Source organism: Myiozetetes cayanensis, unplaced genomic scaffold (genome assembly GCF_022539395.1).
Source record: "Myiozetetes cayanensis isolate MyiCay16 unplaced genomic scaffold, myiCay2020 scf2-11, whole genome shotgun sequence".
Classification (NCBI taxonomy): Eukaryota; Metazoa; Chordata; class Aves; order Passeriformes; family Tyrannidae; genus Myiozetetes; species Myiozetetes cayanensis.
In genome coordinates, this window is record NW_026087411.1 from 11,650,138 (window position 1) to 11,671,174 (window position 21,037).

At 44.0% G+C, this 21,037-nt stretch overlaps 2 protein-coding genes across 2 annotated transcripts; one reads left to right on the forward strand and one right to left on the reverse strand.

Annotated features, from left to right (window-relative positions):
- Positions 1–4,112: 4,112 nt before the first annotated feature.
- NSL1 (NSL1 component of MIS12 kinetochore complex) lies at positions 4,113–14,305 on the reverse strand. The gene is made up of 6 exons (XM_050314697.1): positions 14,024–14,305; positions 13,765–13,849; positions 11,279–11,409; positions 8,988–9,042; positions 6,196–6,263; positions 4,113–5,600 (listed from the first exon to the last, which is right to left on the reverse strand). The coding sequence occupies exons 1-6, from the start codon at positions 14,303–14,305 to the stop codon at positions 5,322–5,324; spliced, it is 900 nt and encodes a 299-aa protein (XP_050170654.1). The 3' UTR covers positions 4,113–5,321.
- On the forward strand, positions 14,292–19,378 carry TATDN3 (TatD DNase domain containing 3). Its single transcript, XM_050314698.1, has 10 exons — positions 14,292–14,357; positions 14,437–14,469; positions 14,561–14,634; positions 14,826–14,910; positions 15,569–15,631; positions 16,664–16,773; positions 17,170–17,225; positions 17,442–17,554; positions 18,673–18,753; positions 19,013–19,378. Exons 1-10 carry the CDS (start codon positions 14,304–14,306, stop codon positions 19,154–19,156), a joined length of 813 nt encoding a protein of 270 aa, XP_050170655.1. The 5' UTR covers positions 14,292–14,303; the 3' UTR covers positions 19,157–19,378.
- The last annotated feature ends 1,659 nt before the right edge of the window (positions 19,379–21,037 follow it).

Here is a 21,037-nt window from a genome sequence, read left to right on the forward strand (position 1 = left end):
CTGCCCCGGCCCGCGGGGGCTGGGACGGAGGGGAGGGGAGTGGAGGGCAGGGAGTAGAAGGACAGGGCGGGCTGGGGCGGGACAGGGCAGGGGACGCACCGCCCCGGCACCTGGCAGCCGGCACCCCCCGGCCCGGGGGCGGAGCTGCCGCCCCGCCGCCCGCATGGCCCTCACATGGCGCCCGCCTGGGACCGCGCCGCGCCCGCGGAAGCGGGAACCCCGGGACTGCCCGGAGCCCCCGGCCCGCACTGCCCACCCTCGGGCCTGAGCGCCCCCGCGACTGCAAGAGTGTCCAGTCCCCGGGACGGCCGGGGCTGCTCAGCCCCCGGGAGCCGGGGGAAAGCCCGCACTCCCGGGGCACGGCGCTGCCGGGCAGGAGCTGCCTGTAAATCCCCTGGAGAGCCCCGGCCCCTGGGGCTGGCGGGCTCGACGCCCCTCCGGGCGGCCCGACTCGCTCTTTCACCTGCAGAAAAAAGCTCCCCGCCGTTTCTCTTCTGCCCGAGTTTCCTGCCGGCGGCGGTGCCGGGAGGTCAGGCTGTCCCTCCGGGAGCCGGCCGTGCCCCCCGTGTGTCTCCCTCCCGTCTCACCTCCGACCGCTCCTGCCCGCCGCGCTCCTGCGACATCGGCTCTCTGAAGCGGCGGGAGCTCCAGATGCGGGACAGCCGGCTCAACCCGGGGTCATGGGCGTGAGGACACGGCATCCGTACTGGGATAGAGAGATTTTCACTTTCGCTACTCGCCCTGTTCCTTTAAATAATAAGGAAATGCCACAGACTTCTTGTAAAGGCGAAGCCAGACAAGGACTGCTGAAAACACAGTCGCTGCAGACAAAAATCTCTCTGTTTCGGTATTCTGTCGAGAGTATTTTAACAAACTTAACAATGTTTCTTTTACCCTTCTGAACACCTTCCTTGCATTTTAATTACACTGTTACCTTGGCCTTCTGCTCTGGAAGGGGTTGTTTGCATTGACAAATAGTTCAACATCCTTGCTCTACTGCAGAAGTATTTGAAATTAATGTGCCCTCCTGGCTCTGCTTAACTCACAGGGGCAAACACAGCCATGTGAAGAGGGTACGTGCCCCCAGACTGCAGTCATAAAGCCCCAGGTATCTTAATAAATCAGATACTTCTCTATTTTTCTGGTTTCCTCAGAAGCCTGAGTCATCTAGCTTAGATGAAGATGAGGTTAAAATGTTTGAAAAGTGAGTAAATATAGACTGTCCTTTCAGGAAGATCTGGCTAACAGTTCATGCAGAAGATGAGAGAACTGTGCTGCCAGGACTCCAAGAGTCAAACCAAAGTCTGCACTCTGCCACAGGTTTCCTGGTAGGCTCTGGGACCATCAGGATGACTGAAAGACCTGAGCATGACTTCCCCAGTAGGAAGGACTTCTCCCCAGCTGTCACACCTCAAAGCAGCTTGTGTCTCCATCTTCCAGGCTACCCACAACTTTGCTCTTGCACTTTCTCAGAGCCCCTCCAATCCCAGAGGAGCTCTGAGAACCTGCGAGTCTCTCCCACCCTTATGGCCATGGGGATCACAACCGGGATGGGCACCCTTGCCAAACTACCCTGACCTCAGCTACGTCTCCAGGCTGCACTGGGTCTCCCACACATCATACAGGACGCTCCGTGGTTTCTTTACAAGCAGTTTTGCTTCTTTTCTCCTTTCCTCTGTCATCTAATATGCTGAGAGCAGGATGTTCACCAAGGGGGTGCTCATGGAGGTAGCAGAAGGTGTGGGTTCAGTGCCATTCTCTAGCTGAGGGGATCCAAACTGGCATCTCCTGGAAGGCAGTCCTAGTCACCAGGCAGTGAGTTATCAGAGGGTGAATTGCTCTCAACTGCTCCTTTGAAACAGTGAAACAGTCCAATTTTGCATTAACTACACCTCATGCAATTAAAGAAGTGTGGGCACAAGCAGAGATTTAATTGGGACAGTTGCATAAAAAGGAGCAACTGAACTCTTGCTGCCTTTATAGCTAATGCACAGTTGCAATTAACAGGACTAGAAGCTGGTATGTTCATAAGCTCAGGGAACAGGTATAGTCTTTTGCAATAAACCCCATGAACCATACAGACAAAACACCTCAACAGCCCTTCAGTGTGACCTGTGGGAAAATAAGCCTGTTCCACAGAGAGACTTTAGAACTGACCCCACAAGAAGCTCTCGAGCTGTTCTAGGAGCAATGCTGCCGTGCATGGAGCCAGCAGCTGGAATAAGGTTTCCAGGACACTACAAGTATGGGACAAGCCAGGGGACAGTACCCTTGAGCCTGAAGAGTCTGTTCTTGTTCAGAACAAATGACAAAGGAAATGACAAGTCAAAATTTGCTTGTGGGAACAAGTTTCTACTTAGTATTAAAGCTATCTCTGGTACATCTGTAGAAATGCCTACACAGTAATTCCAGGTAGTGCAGCAGTAAAGGCAGAGCGTTTCTGTGCAGGAGAGAAAACAAGCCCAGAAAGCAGCCTAGTCAGCTGAGTTTACATTTTATAATGGCACTTGATCAGTGATTTTTTTCTGCACTGAAGCAGCCTACACACACACAGAGACTAGAGTCACTGATCACAGCATAGCATAGCGTGGCTCTTCTGGATAAAGGCACAGATCAGAACTGGGTCTCAGAGTGCTGTCAGTGTCCACATGAAGACTTATGGAAGAGGAGCTTCCCTGCACCATTTGTAATCCCCTTTGTTCAGAAACCATACACAGCAAAAGTGTGCGTGGATACTGCTCCAATTTGCGAGTTTTTCTCGGGTGGGGATGGTCCAGCCTCACCAGCAGTAAGCACCTTGCAGACAGCACATACTAACGGACAGCGAGATGTGTCATCTCACCCCAAAAGGCAGAGAAACGCAAACTCAGTTTGCAAATGCTCCCAAGCATCCATCACCATTGAGCTGTCTTACAAAATTCAAAGGCTATATAAAGAAAAACTACCAGACATTTCTTGATGCAATACTGATTCACCCCAAGTTAAAAATAAGAAGTTTGGATGTTGTGACATTTCAGTAGAAGCCTGATTAGACACTTGTCTTGCACAACACTGCCAATTCCTATGAAAAGTTAACGGAAGGACACAAGGCTACTGGAATGGGAAAAAATGTTTTGTGTATTTCTGCCAATGGGAAGAACAGATCCCAGGCACAGCTAGCTGCACATATCACTGCCTGTAGAAAATTTTAATAACCATTTGAAACCCACTTGAACGTTCAGTTGTTGAGTTTAGCTCATCACAGAACTTGTATTTAAAGGGAATCCTCTGACACCTTCTAGTGCTGCTTGGCCAAAAGTAGCCATCAAGAGATTTTTATATTCATAATTTTAGAATCTTGACAGGTTTCCTTCTTTATTCATTTGGCCAGTGTTTCCATATGCATTTGTTTTCTTTTTCCACTCAGGTATAGTTGAAACAAAGGCCATGGAACAAAGCCTGACTGCTCTAGCTTGGGGCATCCATTCCCACTTACTTCAAATCCTGCACAGACCAACTATCCCGCAATCTCTTAACATGAACACAGACTGTAGTGTGAATCCATTAATTCACTTATGAAGTCTTAATCCACAGTGCTCTCTCTCTGTATTTTGTAAGGCTTTTGTCCTACCTTGGCCATTTTTCATGGGACCCCTTCAAAGAGATGCACCTATTTTCTGTACTTACCTATTATTTGCAGAAGAGCGGAGAATCCTCCTATTAACAGTTCAAATACTGTAACGGTAGCCATGCAAAATCTTGCAGGGCTCACTTTATCTGGGAACACTCAAAGAGTACCGGTGGATCTTGGTGAAGAAAGCCATGGTGGGGATTTTCAACGCCACACAGAGCACAGGCACTCAAAGCAGCTAAAATAGCAAGTTGCTGTGTGAAAAGCCGTCTCAGTCACACGCTCCACAGCTTTGCAGCTCCAGTCCCTCTCACATCCTGTCCTCTCTTACATTAGATGCTTTGTAGCCCTGAGATTAATAACAGTTGTGAGTTCAAAGGCAGTAAATGAACTACTTCAGTTACTCAAGCCAAAATTTAACTCAGATGTCTTCTGAAGTATGCTCACTGCTCAGTCACCATCTATTCCAGGATTAGAACTGACATTATCTGAAACTTTGATCTTTCTCAATTGATTTTATTTACTTCATATAAAAACACAATTTGTATTTACAGGAATGACAGGAAAAATATTTACATATGATTACATATACAAAGTCTTGGCTGAGATGCTCTCCTTTACAAAATAAATGATGCTAAAATCTGTTATGTTCTATTGAGAATTTTCAGTCTCTCAAACATTAAGTTGGACCTATCCTCTTACCACACATGTCATAATTAAAGCACCTAAAAACCCCCTCCACTTACCGTGGAAGGAATGTTACGTATCAGACATCAGTATTTACTGCAAGCACGTGAAACTATAAACCAGAAAAGGTTATAAATAGTTAAGGCACAATGCTCAATCTAGTAATACTGTGCAATCCTCTAGGTACTAATGGGTAAAGAAAACAAAAGTGAGCAAGCTGAACTGAATACCATTTACTGGTACCCTGTACTTTAGAGTTTAGTCAAACATCAGAAATGCATACACGACCCAAGTCAAGATCCTGTACAGAAATACTGTCCAGGAAACCCCCAGACTGTATAATTGGATTACATGAAATGAAACATCAGATCCTAAGATGTTGATGGTCGAATTCCTATTTAGAAGAGCACACTGCAAGTAAATACATACAATTACTAAAAATCCAAGTTTAAACAAACATGACTATAAATAAGTCTATATAACCTATATTGAGGAAAGGCAGAATAGCAGGGACCAATGTCACATTTGAGCATGGATTTTCTAAAAACTCTAATATCCTATCAGATCTGGTTTTTTCAATATGGTCCAGTGTGAATTCATTTATTAAAATAAAAGCCACACGACTCAGTGTGAAGGTGCATTAGGAGAACTAAACATTCTCCAACCTCTTCAGAAGCATGCTGAATGTAAATGAGCATTCAGTGGTTTCCTAAAGGCTGCCCACGTACATAAAACATGCACATGAACTCAGAGAAACGCAAGGACTAAGTGCTGCAACACAAGAGCAAAAAAATGAGAGTTAAAAGGCAAACACACTTGCTTAATATTGGACGCTACTGGTATGCATAGGTTTTCATATACCATCAGCACGACAGTAAAAAAAATACTGAAGGATACAAAACACAAAGGAGTGAGATTAATTAAGGAAGCTCCCATATACAGCACTGAGAGGAGACGAGTTTTAAGAGAAACGATAGAGCAAACGGAATAAGAGATTCCAAACTGAAAATACGAAATGAGAAATTCATGAGCGGAGAGTAATCTTCCTCCGTCGAAGTGGGTAGCGCTTTCTTTCTGGTGAATCAGCAGCTTTCCTTCTTTTTAGGAGAATATAAGGATTTTTACTGGTGTCAGTGTCTGTTGGTGTGACTTCTCCTGGTGGTACAAAATTTTGGACATTATTTTCCTCCTTTGCCTTGCCACCAGCAAAGATTTCTTGCCGCAGCTTGCAGAGTTCCAAGGTTGGTTGCCAAGTTAACACTTGGGAAAGACCTTCAGCTCTTTCTGTGAGTGCTGGAAGAGACTGTAAAAACAAACCCAAGTATCTCAAGTTACATGGGAACAGTAACACTTACAATGAATTAAGTATGTTAATTAGATTGTGACAGGCACAAAAGCTACTGTGTCTGCAGAGATGATCCTTAGGATGGTGGGTGAAGGTTGGGAATGCAGAGCTACCACCCCAGTGGTGAAAACAGTCTGTGCCCAGAGGCCATGCAAAGAGTATGCCAAGGTTAAGTGTTCCCTCATGACATCTCTAAGATGAGTAAGTATCACAGGAACACCACAGCTGATGCCTAAGCAGGTACTGAAGTAGCAAACGTCACACTCCGTATGATGTCATACAGGTCTTCAAAAGATATGTTATTTTCCAGATGCTGCAGCTTCCAAAATCCCTGCAAAAAGTATTTCCTATAGTCACAGCATAATCTTCCTTACTACCACATGACAGGGAACGCTTTATAGACAACTTCATCAGTTGTACCTGCTTCAGAAGTACACACACAGGCTTTTTTGTACAAAACTATCATGAGGATGAGTTAGAAAGCCTGTTTTGTGACATATTACCAGATCAAGACAATAAAAACATGTCCTCTTGGAGCGCACAGAGATCTCACCTTCATTGCTGCACTGATCTGTTTGGACACCATTTCTGCCACCTGCTTCAGATCTGCGATGTGAGCATCTACAGAAAGACATAAAGCACAAATCACCTTCTGAAACAGAACCCCCTCCCCCACTACTTGCTATCAGAAACTGGACAGAGAAGCAGCAGAGTCCCCATATAAAACTTAAACCTGTAGCACGTGCCTTTCATTATAGCAGTGAGGATGACAACTGGTATGCTTTGTCTTACTAGTGTTATTCTTTATCACTCAAAATGCAGTACTGTCTAGCAGTCCCAACTAGAATAAGCCACAGAGTTCTTCCATAGAAAACCTACAGGTTATGCAAAACATGAGACACAATGCAAGTATTTGACATAAAGGAAGAGAACACTTGTAAGGAAATAGTTATACAAAACCATTAGTCTTCAAAATTTTCAAGCTCACATTATATTTGATAAAAAACACAGAAAAGAAGGAGAATAAACACAACTGTGGAGAAAATGAGATAAACAAAATCCTTTTAAGGAGGGGAAATAAATAACCTTATGTCTCCAGCAAGATGGCTTTCACAATAAAGGATACTTTTTTTCTTCTGGCTTAACTTACTAAGCATTAACACCAAAAAGAACCAAGCATAAACAACACAAAATGCATTAATTCTGCTGTGCTAATTAGGAAGGAAAGAGGAAGGGGAAGGGGAAAGAAGCTTTCAGGAACACTGAAGCAGGCAGCAGGTGCAGAACACTGGGAGGAATATGGCATATATTTGATTGCAGTAGCAATATGACAAGATCATCAGCATAATAATTTTTTATTCAAGAGTTAAACTCTTAAGATATTATAAAACTGTTGGGCATGTTCTCCACCATCCACAAAACTTAAAATGAGCAGATCAGTGTGCTTCTGGGAACTAAGCAGCCTCATCTCCACTCCTATTGCTTTTCTGTAGGGTTTTAGCGCCTGCAGTAGGACACAGTGTTACAGGGTGCATACACCCCTAAACCTGTCAGGGTTAAACACAGCATTCTGCTCTGAATCAGTCTCTCTACTGCTGCTGGAGATAGCTTAAGTCAGTCAGCGTATTCTAGCACAGGGTTATGGTGGCTCCCTGCTGAAAGGTGGTGAGCAGCGAGAGACAGTGTTGGCTAAACTGTCAACATGTCCAATGTGCTGATCAGACATGATTTAGGAACACATAACCCATATATGAACATGGATACTAAAATGTACCATCATTCAGAGTTTAGAAGAACAAAGAGTCCAACAGCAGCCTCACAAAACACACCACAGAGGCCTATGGATGGACACTGCCTAAAAGAAGGCTATATCCGTAATGAAGCACTCTTACGTTAGAGTGATGGAATGAGAAGACTGCTGATGTTATGCAATGGCAAGAAAGGAGTTAAGTAAAAGTAGAAATAATTACTTGCATTATTATACAGAAAGGTTGGCACACAATTAAATGAAATTTGCCTGCAGGAGTTCAGCTTGACATAGATGGCATTATATTCCTCAGTGTTCAAGGCTTTCCAAAACATAGGGAAATGAAAAAAGGAAATGAAAGGTACTGAGTAATCTAAACATTTTTGGTTTCTGGCCACTGTACTTGCTCAACTGGGATACGTAAACTTCCCAAAGACTATCTAATATTAAAATTCAGCACAAACTCTATGCTATCTTTGCTACAACTTTGCTGTTACCAAACATGAAAACACAATACCACAGTGCAAACAGCTACTAACTTTCAAGAAGTAATTGATTCACATCAGAAAAGCATAGATCTTGGAACCGAGATACGAAGTGACACTCTTTATTGCTCCTACCAGCTGCTCTGCTGCACAGGCTGGCATTTCTGGAAGCAATGTCTCCTGATTACAAAGAGGAAATGATGCTTAGAATGAAGTTAGATCAGCAGGGTGAGAACTGGAAGACTAAGCTCAGACTTCTCAAACTATTAGCACCACTGGTTGTTACACCAGCTTTACATTGCAGCAGTAATCCGTAGTGAGGGTTCTGTAACCAAGCTTTTCAACTTAGAACTGCACTGGTAAATTTTGTCATTTTCCATACTTAAGAAGAGGTAACACAAAACTTTCCATTTCTTAAGGCCAGCCTCCAGAAAGCACATCCCAATCACCCACTGCCAAATCCACCACCTTGTTCCAAAGACTTTGTACAAGGCATCTTTCACAAGCATGCAGCAAACTTACAATGCTGTTTGCAGTTTTGTGCCTTCATCAACCCTTACAAGTGACACAGGCAGGATAAAATCTGTGTCCTACTTTGCAAGTTACTCCTGCTTTGCAAGTGATGTCAACACTGCCATCACTGAGTACTACACAACAGCTTTCATTTCCCTGAAGAAACTGACTGATTAGGAAGAGAGATTGAAGCATTTCTAATATTCATGCAAAAGGAACACAAGAATGGCCAAAGTATAATGTCAGTGATGCAACTAGTTCCCCATCTGACCTCCACCAGTGGTGAAGGAAAGAAATAAGGAAAACAACTGGGAGTGGCTCTGTGACAATTCCTACCCAACATACACACACAGAGTGGCCAGCTTTTGCCTTTAAGTACAGTGTCTCACTGCAGACTGCACTTAGAACACGCGAAATGGATACAAGAAAACTGAGGCAGCAATACACTCATTTATGAGAAACTTGTAGCTATTTTAGTTAATTACTTAAACAGTCAATAATTTTAAACAAGTTTAAAGGAAGAAAACGTAGACATTTACAGCTAGCCAGTAGGTAGACAGTGTTTCCTCAGTACAGCTGCCATCCCCACGAACTCTTTACCTTGAGAAGGCTGAGATCTTATCTCTTCTGGTGTTACCACGGGCTTGTAGAGCTTCTGCATATTCAAAAAAAGGGAAAAAAATCTTAAATACCCTCTTGCTTTAACAGATACCTGTTATATACAGAGCAGTCAGAACAACGGGGACAGTGGTGGAATTATTTACATCAAGAATATATTGCAGGTTCAGTTATTGAAAACAGTACTCTGGTTAACACAGTTACATTCACTGTAAACAGATCTCCAGACTCTGCTTTAGTTTGCAGAATTCTAATTATTAAAGCAGAACTGAAATCCAAGCATTTTAGAGGAAGTATTGCCACCTGCTGCATGACTGTGGAACAAGAGCTTCTCTGGCTTCTAAGGGGTCATTCACAAAAACAGCATGCTTTCACAGAGGTACAAACTCCAACAAATGGGACATTAAGACAAAAAGCTAAGAAAAAGAAAATTACCTACATGACTTCATTCTAGCCCTGCAATTACTTATGCTAAAGTAAGAACACTGGGCTTCACAAACTGTGAGTCTTGTGACTACATTAGCTAGGGTCAAGAAAGAACTCAAAACATCCTCAAACAAAAGCAGAGAAATCACTAGTACCTTCACAGAAGTAGCTCTGAGGAAAAAAAAAGACACTTCGTTTACAGAGATTAGACTAAACTTTCTGTATTTTTATACATACTTACAGAGATAAACTACACTTTCTATATTTTGCAGCCACTTTTAATTGAAATAATCTAGCTGTAGAGTGATGTAAACTTTGAAGAGATCAGCAAGAGTAAAGAGGTAGCATGAGAGGCACTGTAAATAACCAATCCACTGTGGGACTCAGGTAGCACATAGCTTCCCTTCTGCAGGATGGTTAAAAGGCCTTGCTAAATCTTGATGTTCCATAATAGCATTTTTTATTTTAGCTGACTTTGTTTTAACAATAATGGCCAGTCTTCGCGAGCGAAGATCCGGGGAAGGTCTTTCCACCTTCCAGCCTGCGCATTGGATTTTTTTAGGTGAGACACAGTGTGCGCGGAACTGAGCCCACCCTTTAATCCTAAGGTTCATCTGCCGGGGCCAAGCGAGCTTGGACGGTGGCAGCGAGGTCCTTAGGACGTAGGTGGGTTGCCTTTAAGGGCTAACGAGCCCCACCTGCCCGGGAGTGGCCCTGACCGGGAATCGAACCCGGGTCTCCGCGGTGATAGCGCGGCGCCTTTACCACTGGACCACCAGGGGCTCCCTGGACCACCAGGGGCTCCGACTTTGTTTTACATACTTGATATAATGACAAAACAGAGAGATTTTCTAACATATATTGCCTTTTATGATATCTTGGGTTTAAGATGAATATGTACCTATGCCCTTTTCCTTACAGTAAATCTTCTCTGCCTGGCTAACTGAAGAGTTAATGTTTGTCCGTTTTAGTCCTCAGAAATGCAGTGCAGGCTCTGAAACAACTTTTGAAAAGCATCCCTGTCTTCTTTAGCAAAGAATAACTGAAGTTGGAAAAGGGCCTCTAAACACCCTAGAGAAAGTAGAGCCAACTAGTGCAGGCTGCTCAGAGCCTGAATCTCTCCAAGGATGAAGACTCCACAGTTTCACTGGGCAACTTGTGCCAGTGTTTGCCTCTCCATCCTCTTTTTTTTTTCCCAAAGGAATCCTAATTAATCAGGAGGTAAGCAAATGGTAAGCCTAATGTAACTGCAGGGAAGAAATCTAGCAACCAAGGACATGACTGGGTTGTTTATTGCCAGTAATTACTTTACACTGAGTGTCAAAAACCCCACAGAAATTACTGCACTTATTCATTAATCCTCATTGCTCTTTTTTTTCTTTCAGGAAAGTAGCAGTTACAGTGTAGCCCAAAAAAAAAGTGCTTAGGAAGACACAAACATTCTTTTTAACCACCACATACTGTGCATGGTACTATTTATCTGTGCGTAGTCTAACACTGAGCGCTTCAACCAGCCTTTGGGCAAGGATTTCAGAAACACGTGACAACAGGTGCACACTGGCTTGTAAATCATGAGGCACCAGATTGAAACAATCTGCTTAAGTAACTCACTAAACTGTGCCACAGACCCAATTCACTCACAGTCACAATGCTTTGTAATAATCCTCATTTTACTGAAGAACCAATTAATGCAACAAAACCACTTAATTATATGACCATTTAATTATATGACAAAGCAACCACGGGAAGGAACTCAAAGATCAATATTAGATGATTTATTTCTTCTAGTTACACTTGGTCAGCAGCTACTCTATGCAAGATTTTTCTGAAAATCTTAGGTTACTCACCAACATCTCTTGCTCAGCTTTCATGGTTTGGATAGCATGCACCAGTATCTTTTTAGGCCACTGTTTACGCTTTGTTGCTGTCTCTACTATTAGTTCATCAAACTGATCTTCGAGAATTTTAACGTCGGAACCTAAAAATGACAAACACACGAAGCTCAAAGATGTTGCAGGAGTTCTCTGACAATTTTTTTTGGAGACTAATTTGTAGGGAAAAAATTTTATCTGAAATAAAAAAAAATCATGCATTATTACAACAAAGAGACACATATATGTCTTGAGTCTCCTTGTTAAGGCAATACAAAAACTGGAGCATAACTTGATGTTGGCCAGTTATTTTGAAGTAAATGAGGCAGGGGCATGAAGGGGGAGTAACATCTGGGAAAAAAATAAAAAATGTATTTCTCTATGAACTCTGAATCTATGAAGAAAGTCTTAAAAAAGAAATAGCTGTCTTTTGAGGTCACAAATTTTTCAACTGAAGAAAAGCAGTGCAAGATGCAGCAAGAAAAACGGTTTATCTGTAAGACCTACAAGCATTAAACAAACTCCAACTGTACAAGTAGAAATCTGAAGTCTGACTGTTTTTATACCACACAGAGCACAAATATGCAGTTTAACATGACAAAATACAATGCCACCATAATGCAACACACTTCCTGGAAATACTCTGCATCCTGACAACATCTACAATTACAAGTCACAACAAATTTCAAAATATAAACATGCCTGCTTTCAGCACCTGAGGCCCAAGAGAAAACATGCTGGAACTTACCTTTCATAGCTCTTTTTTCCAATGTCAGGGTCAGACTAAACACCTAAAACATATTTTCAGCTGTAAACTGGTCTTTTTATTACCGCTACTCTAGTAAGGGGACTTAACTTCCTCAAGACTGCAAATTAAACTTAACAATTTTAAAAGCTTAAGATACTATTTTAAAACTGCTCTCAAAATTTTGACAAGTAAATGCCTGCACTTTCCTGACATCACACACCATTGTTACAAACTGCAAAAAAATAAGTTATAGAAGAAAGCAGAATGAACTACTCAATCTTATAATCTAGCCATGTGTAACTGAAACGTTGTGTATATTTCTATATTCTTTCATCTGCACACTCCTAGAATTTTTCTCCCCAGTGAAAATTTGAAAAGTTGACAATACTCTTTTTTTAAATTATTTTTTAATTTAATTTTGCAAATGCCTTAGCATTTAAATTCACTGTTCCCACTAACGAGTTGAGTACAACTTGCAAGCCACGCAATGTTTTCGATCTAGTGGTAAAGAATGGATTTTGAGCACCCTCTCGGGGTCACTCTATGCAGAATCAGGTTGTTGCAAACCTCAGAAAGGCAAAATCAAGGTTTTAAGAGTTTGTGGGTTTGTTCTGGTTGTCTGTTTAAGGATGAAATCATTTAAATACAGATAGGAAAGACATGAGCCACTGGCCAACACAGAAGGCACAAAATGTCAGATCTCTTGGTGATTCAAACTGCATCAGAGATAGGCACACAAGTAAATCTTTGTCAAATTAAAAAGCACAATATAGTCCTTAAACCTGCTTTAAGCCAGCTGCGGGCAGATGACAGTACCTCGGTTTAGCATTTTGTACCATGAGACCAGAGCATTTTTGACCTTGTAGTCAAAGGAGTTGGAGTTTTATCATTCCAGAACTACAACTGCAGAAGCTTCGTAGAATCAGAGAATGGGTTGGAAGGGACTTTTAACGGTGATCTAGTCCAAGGCCCTTCCAATGAGTGGGGACATCTTCAACTAGATTGGGTTGGTCAGGGCCCAGGCTTGCTCAAAGCTTCCTCACCAAAAACCAGTTCAAGGAGCTCTTTCTCCATAGAAAAGATAATGTATAGATACACTCTATCTGTATTTGTAGCTTTGTGTAACTGTAAAAAGCATCAAGTTGCAAGCAAAGGGCATCTCACACCAACATGGGTGAGCAAATGAACCACACTGAAACTCTATTTGGGACACTAGACTACCAAGAATCTCCACTAATATTATTCAAAAGACAGTCATTACACACACACTGCGTACATTACATATGTTTAAATATTATTATACATCAATAATTTTCAACACTTAATTTGCATATTAAATAGCAGCAACAGACAATCTCTTAGGGTCCCTTGATAGGAAGGTATCTTGGTCACTGTCCCCCACACTCGGGGCTGGAAGGGCCCTCAGGAGGTGACTGCGAACTCCTGTTCGCAGTAGGATCCACACCCAGTTCAAACCAGGTTGCTCAGAACACTTTTGTCCAGATGATTTTTGGAAGCCTTCGCTGCTGAAGAACACACAACCTCCCTGGGCAGCCTTTCCCAACGCCCAGTCATCCCAGTAGCGGATTTTTACTTCCGCACATCAAGTCAGAGCCTCCCCTTCCAGCCCGACCCCTCGCCTCTGGGCAAAACCAAACCGAACCGAACCAAAACAACCCCGCCCGGCAGGAAATCAATGGAAACCAGCGCGTACCGCTCGGCGGGCTGGGCTCATCCGTGGCCTCCTCCCAGGGCTGCCCGTTGATGGTCACGTTCTCCCGCAGCGCCGTCTCGAAGTTCTGCAAGACACGGGCTGGAATCCATCCCTCCACCGGGAAGGCGGGAAGGGCCCCTCCTGCCTCACCGCCCTGCCCGGGGGCCACCTCGGGGCGAAGCCTCCCCCGCCCCGCTGGCCGAGGTCCGGCCCCGGGGCCGCTCCGTGCCGGCCCCGGCCGAGCCCGCGCCCCGCTCACCCAGACCGCGTCTCCCTCGGTGGCGTCCCCGCCGGGCTGTCCCTCCATCACGGCCCGCACCAAGGGCGCGCACAGCTCCATCACGGCCCGCAGCCTGGGCCGCGAGCAGCACCGCACCCGCGGGTCCCGCCGCGCCGCCGCCGCTCCCTCTGCATCCATGGCCGGGCCCGGGCCGGGCGGCGGCCCCGGCGGCGCCGACATTTCCCGCCCGGGACGCGGGCAAAATGCCGGCCCGGAAGCGGAACCCGCGGCCGCCCTGGCGCTCCCCCCGGGGCGAGGCATGGCGGGCCCAGTGGACTGTCACTGCCACCTGGCCGCGCCCTGCTTCCACACGGTGAGGCAAGGCGGCCGGGCGGGGCTGCCGGGGGCTGGGGGTTGCGGGCCGGGGCTGAGGTGCTGCGTGTCTCCTGCAGGACGTGGCGGCCGTGGTGCGGGCGGCGGAGCAGGTGAGGCGGCCGGCGGGGACCCTCTGCCCGCTCCCCCGTGGCGCCGCCGGCCGGGGAGTCTTAGCGGGCCGGGGGTCTCTGTGTGCCGTAGGCGGCCGTGTCGGCGCTGGTGGTGGTGTCGGAGCAGGCGGGCGAGTTCCGGAGCGTCGTGGAGCTGTCGGAGAGGTGCGAGGCCGGCTGGGGGTCCCGGCGCCCACCCGTGTCCTAGGCGGGAGGTGGCGGGGGGCGCGCTGCCTTCCTCCTCCTCGGTCAGGCCAGCGCTTCTTGGCTTTAAACTTGGGTCCTCTGGGGTCTCTTGGGTTTAAACTTGGGTTCTCTGGGGTCTCTCACACTACCGATCCCTGTTCTGTGTCTAGGTTCCTAGGATTTGTCTTGCCATGCCTGGGAGTTCACCCCGTTCAGGAGGTTTCTCCAGGGGAGCAGCGCAGTGTCACTTTGAAGGTAAAACACAGGCTATAAAATACGGCTGGGACTTTTCAGGACAGACGACAGGATGCTCCGGTCTGCCTGATTTACCTTCAGTTCTGCCCAGTGATTTTTCTGCTTCCTGTGATGCAGGAAACCCAGTGGACCAAATCCCGGGGTCTCTCAGCACATCCATTTGTCCATGTTAGTCCTAAAGCAGAGTTGTTCACTGGAGTCATCTGGCCCTATTACTGCAGTGAAACATTTTCAAAAATCCCAAGTGAATGCTTTGCTTACAGTAAACAGCATTTGCAGATGTCCCTTTGTTAACAAGGGAACTGAAAGGGTACCCTTCCTTACCTTAGCCTGAAAAACTCAGGGAGCTGTTTGGCTGTTTGCAGTCATTTAGTGTGGTCGGACTGTTTGTGGGCCTTGTTTTAATTACCTCTTCTGCTACTGTGAAAAGATAGCTAGAAAATAGGAGTATTTAAAGTAAGTGTTATATGCATATATAATGAAATGGTTATTAAGTAAACAAGGCAAATCCTGCAGGTTTCTAAAGTCTGACCACACAACTCGCAGTAATAGCGAGTTTTAAAGTACAGAATTTAAGAACAATGAAGAACAGTTCAACTATAATGCTGGGTTCATAACCTTTCCCCCTTGTAAAGGCATCTCTAACTTGTTCCTGCAGGATCTGGATGCTGCACTGCCGCTTATAGAACTCTACAAAGACAAATTGGTGGGGATCGGAGAAGTGAGTAGAATTCCACAACTTGTTTAAACCTTTTCAGCAGCACCTGTCACCAGAATTACAGAAAGTTAGAGAATGCTGGTTTTTGTGTATGCTAAGTATTGTCTTCAGTCTGAACAAGCACTAAGTGTGATTTGTAATTCTCTTAATGTGCTTTCCTTCATAGATTTGCCTGATTCCCTCTTTTCCTTCCTTGTTATTGTTAGAAAATAGATGGAATTTATGCTGATGGAGTAGTAGGAAGATTGCATAATTATGTTGTATCATCCTACAGCTGAAGGCAGAGCCTTCCTACCTTCTTCCCTGACAAAGTTAGGCTAAGTTGTGATTTCAGTACACCTCATTGACTTGTACAGTTCTTTTTTTTGATCCCTCATCTGTCTGTATCCATGTGTTCTCCCCTGTCTAACATTTGTTTATAAAGGAATTGAGGCTTGAAAGCTTTAGGGTAGACTGCCTTTGTTTGCGTGTTGGTACTGGAGGGACTTATGTCTGGTTCTGCACTGGCTGCAGGAAAAGTAGTTATTGGCAGAGCTTTGTAGCTGAGTTTGCCGCGTTGTACTGTATATAAAAGACTTTGGTTGGTGTAACTGAATGGGGCTGCTTTGACAGACTTTAAATTTTGCCTGAACATGTTTAGATCAAAAGAGTATAGAAGTAATGGGTAATTTTTGCTAGAGTTTGGACTAAAGCTATGGGTTTGGGTCCGAAATTGGGTCCAGATTGGAGACTTACTCTGAAATAATATGTAATAGAATATAAACCCCCAGAAACCCACTTACAGATTAAAGTGTTAAATACCCTTGTTAGTAACTATCTGCCCACAAATGCTTTCATAGTTGGAAGAGCTTATGGTTGAGAATGGATTCTTTTCTGAGTTAAGCTACAGGTGAGCTTGTTTTAATTGCAGTCTCTAGTGTACATACTTTGAAATGCTTTGCAATTTTGAAGCATTTTTTGCCTTTATATATCAAATGATGGTTTTGTTAAGTGTTAGGTCTGTAAAATTTTTCCCCTTCTCTTTTTATACTATAGGTTGGACTAGATTTCACTCCCAGATTTGCCAGCACCGATGAACAGAAGGAAGAACAAAGACAGGTTTTGATCAAGCAAATTGAGTTGGCAAGACAACTGGATTTGCCTCTGTAGGTTTTATTTATACTCATAAGAGAATTTGCCAGATCTCAGTAACATGTGAAAATATTTCCCAAGATTTATAGTTACTAAATGCCCACAGAACTTTTATTAGATGAATTAAAGTGGTATTAGTGTCCAGTCAATCTCCAGTTTAAGATTTAATTATAGGATTTTCGTTGTGTTTACATTTCAATGCAGTCGCCTTCTGTGTCCTGTCCTTGCTATGTTGTTCCTGTATCTTCATAGCTACAATGATTCATACATATATCTTCCATTTTTTTCCTGATAAAAGGTGTAATACAGATTAATTATTTTCATGCCAAGCTGCTGTTAATTTGTTTGTGTTTGCAAAAAAAAAATATTTGGCTGAATTTCCTAATACCAACCTTCTCCTTGCTGTGCAGAAATGTTCATTCCCGCTCAGCTGGAAGACCAACCATTAATCTCTTGAAGGAACAAGGTATGCTTTTAATGCATTTTCTCTGTCATGGCTCTTGTCAAGAGAATTTTTTCATCTGTGCCGTGTCCTCACTTCAGTTTGTGTGCGTGAAACCTGGGAGCAATAGTGCAGAGATTCTGTATTCATTCTTTATGGGACCAAGATCCCGCTGGAAGCTGACATAGCAGCCCTGCCCTGTAACCCTGCTGATCATTTGTTTTGCTTCGTTTCTCCAAGGTGCTACAAAGGTGTTGCTCCATGCATTTGATGGGAAGCCATCTGTAGCGATGGAAGGCGTGAAAGCTGGATACTACTTCTCCATTCCTCCTTCCATTATAAGGAGTGAACAGGTAACATTTTGTCCTGATTGCAGCTGGGGTCTGCTCCTTCTCGGTGCCTGGGAATAGCAGGTAATAGCTGACAGCTTATTATGATGGCTGTTGAGACCAGCAGTGCCTGTGTACAGTTACTGTAACCTGACACTTCTCAGGAGAAGTTTCAGTTGCTTATAGCATTGCACATTTTTATACTTTGGCTGGATTTCTACCTTTTGGGACTTTTGCCTTAGTTAGGCTTCTGAGGGAAAATGTTGGCTAAAAGAGCTCAGCTGTTCCTGAGAAACAAGGGGATTTTTCCTTCTCGTTTTGATGTGGTTTCTGGTGAACTCTTCTTTGGAAGCTTCTGTCACTGTACTGTTTTAGAGAAGGGACATGACACATAGAAAAGAACTAGTTTCTATCTCAGAGCTGTGGCACTGTCTGTTCTAAATTAAATCCATTCACAATTGGCTAAGTTGCAGACATATGAAGAATTCTGATTATCACAAGCAAATAAGCAGCTAAATTGCTTAAAGATGGCATTGCTCAGGTTCAGCACTTTATGTGGTGAGACTGCTCTTTTAATTTTTATCCTGGGCTGCTACAAGCTTTGCTAATCTCTTATTTTGGGGTAGCAATCTGTTTCCATCCTGCAGCATCATCACTTTCTGTGATAAGCTCAGGAAATGTAAGAAAGGAAAAGGCTTCATTCAAGTGGAGGAGGTATGAGGGGTGGATATACATGTGTATGAGGTTGGAAACTTGGAGGAGGGAAAGCAAACTGAAGTAAAAGCAGAGATGAGGAAAAGGTACACAAATATATACACAGAAAATAGCAAAATTGCATTGGCAACTCTAAATGCAGTGTGTTTACTGCAATCTAACTGCGTGATTTAATAAGTAACAATGGATTCAGTGTTGAGATAACAGTACTTCAGATATTTAGAAAACAAGAGAATCCTGATTTGAAGGCACTTCTTGAGCAGCTCCTGGCATTCTTGCTTCCATTCAGAAATTGTTGCTAAAATGCAGGCAGTGGCACCAAAGTCTTTTGATGTTGCTGTTAAATGCAGGGGATGTCCTCCTTTCACAATTTTTTCCCACAGGTTTAAGTGCATAAAGCATTTAATAGCTGTCTTATTTTCTCCAAGAAGCAGAAGCTTGTGAAACAGCTACCTCTGGAAAATATGTGCTTGGAAACTGACTCTCCTGCTCTGGGGCCTGAAAAACAGGTAAATGATGAGGACTTCTGTGTATGTATATCCAAACCCACACCTCATGGAGGTCAGTTCCTGGTGCAGGAGAATGAAATAGTGTAAGCAGGGAAACAAGAGATGAAAGAGGTTACCAAGGGAATGTGATCAAGAGGAATAGACACGTGTAATTTTTCTGGAACACAAGCCACAATGTGAAGTTGTGTCAGGAAATACTGACTCAGAAACACCTGTGGTCTATAGGGATCTGTAACTTGGTTTGTTTCTTTGTTTTCAGGTGAGAAATGAACCCAAAAATATTTACATTGCTGCAGAATATGTTGCCAAAATTAAAGGAATTCCAGTTGAAGAAGTTGTAGAAGTGACTACACGGAATGCACTAAAAGTATTCCCCAAACTTCAGAACTTTCTTCGGATATAGATTCAGAAACTGGAACATATGGTATATCAGAAAGTATTATTTATATTGTAATTAATAAAACCAACATGCATCTTGTGTTAAAGTGGAGTTTTTCTCTTGGAAAGTTCAAGAAGTGAGCAGTGTTATATAGCTGTGTAGGATCAAAATAGGGAATTTTTCAAGGCCTTTGGTATGCACCATACTAATATATTGAATGTGATAAAGACATGTTGTTTATTTGCATCTCTCATGTCTGAACAAGTAATTAGTCTGCTGTGGATTCTGCTACATTGGCCAGTGTCCTGAAAACAGAATCTTGTACTCCCTCACAGCACCTGTGTGCATGTGGGCCTGCGAAATACCGATCAAAATTTTGCTGACTATAAACCAGCAATTGAACAAAGTGAGTTTTGCACGACACCTAATTATTCTAAGAGCCACTAAACAAGTGGAGGTTTTGTCTCCATGGGGAGTTTTACCTACTCAGAAAATACACAAGTACTGAATAAGTCCATAACCACCTCAGGTACAAAATCATGTACCATAGCAGCTGATGGTGAAAGAGTTTGGCTTTAAGATCTGGGCACGTTTCTTTAATGTCTCATGTGCCTGTGGTTTGTTTTTTTTTTAATTGGAATGCTTCCTTTCTTCCTAGTTAGAGCTTCTTACTGGTTGCCCCTTTGCAAAATGGTTTTATAATACCCTGTTCTGAAATCATCTTGATGTCTGCCTTCTGGGGTGGAGGGTTGCAAGGCAAGAATTCAGGTTTTTTCCTGTTTTGGAGAGCATGTGGTTAAAGAAGGGATCAGCTCCCAAATAGGGGGGAAAAAAAAAGGAGAAAAGGCTTGCGATGTAAATGATGAGTATTGAAGTTTTATTTTCCTGTACATTGTTTTCCTCAGTTTCTTAAAACCACATGGTCAGGACGGGTTTTGCTCTCATGAATGAGAATGAACAGCATAGAAAATGAACAGCATAGCTGTTCTGCTTTTTGACCAGAGTTAGCATACTGAATTTAAACGTATGTTCCTAAACAGTTCTCGGCCTGCAGCAAACGACCAAACTTGCATAATTTGTGTCTATTACAACATGTATTCAGAGAACCAAAGACCTGAATCTTTGCTGGGAGTTTGATCTGGAGGAGTTAGAGCCATTTGTTATCCTAGATCTACAGGCACCATTTCCACTAAATTGGGCGAAGGACTAAGTTTTCCTCCAGAGGGTGCTAGGGAACAGGTATGCGATAGTCTAAAGAATATTAGTGCAATTGACTTAATGATTAATGATCACGTCATTGGAGATACTAAATGTGTGATACCAGGCAACCTTAGCCGTGCTTCCTGCTGCCTGTGTGATGGGAAGGCTCCCAGCATTGCTTGGGAATGCAATTAGGTACAGAGATGCTCCGGGTAAGAAGTCAGGCAGCATCCAAATGTTTGCGGAGTTTTGTCCTAGTTATTTTTCTCTGGAGTTCTTAGCATTGCATGAAAACACTGGTTGTGCAAAAAGGGGAATATTAAGTATTTAGACTGCTCAAAATCCCTGTCTCTGCAGGGAGCATTGCTCTGGTTCAGGCTTAGCCTTGCAGTCGGGTGATACCTGGCCTGAGCATTTGAATCCCTTTTGCTGCTGCAGTGCTGCAAAAACCTGTAGACACGCCCACGTCCTGCAGCTCCCATCTGGGATGGCACTGCTGACGGTGGCCAGCCCCACGTGGGCTGTGGGGGCTCTGTGGGACAGCCTGTGCCTCTGGTCCCTGCATCAGCAGAATCTGGAGGTGGTCATGGTCGTGTGGGAGTGTGGTTGGGGCTTGGGAAGGAGCTTCCCCCGGGCCAGAGAAAGCTGGCATTGCAGCAGCCTTGGGCGGGACGAGCCTGGCAGGGAGCCCACAGTAGAACAGAC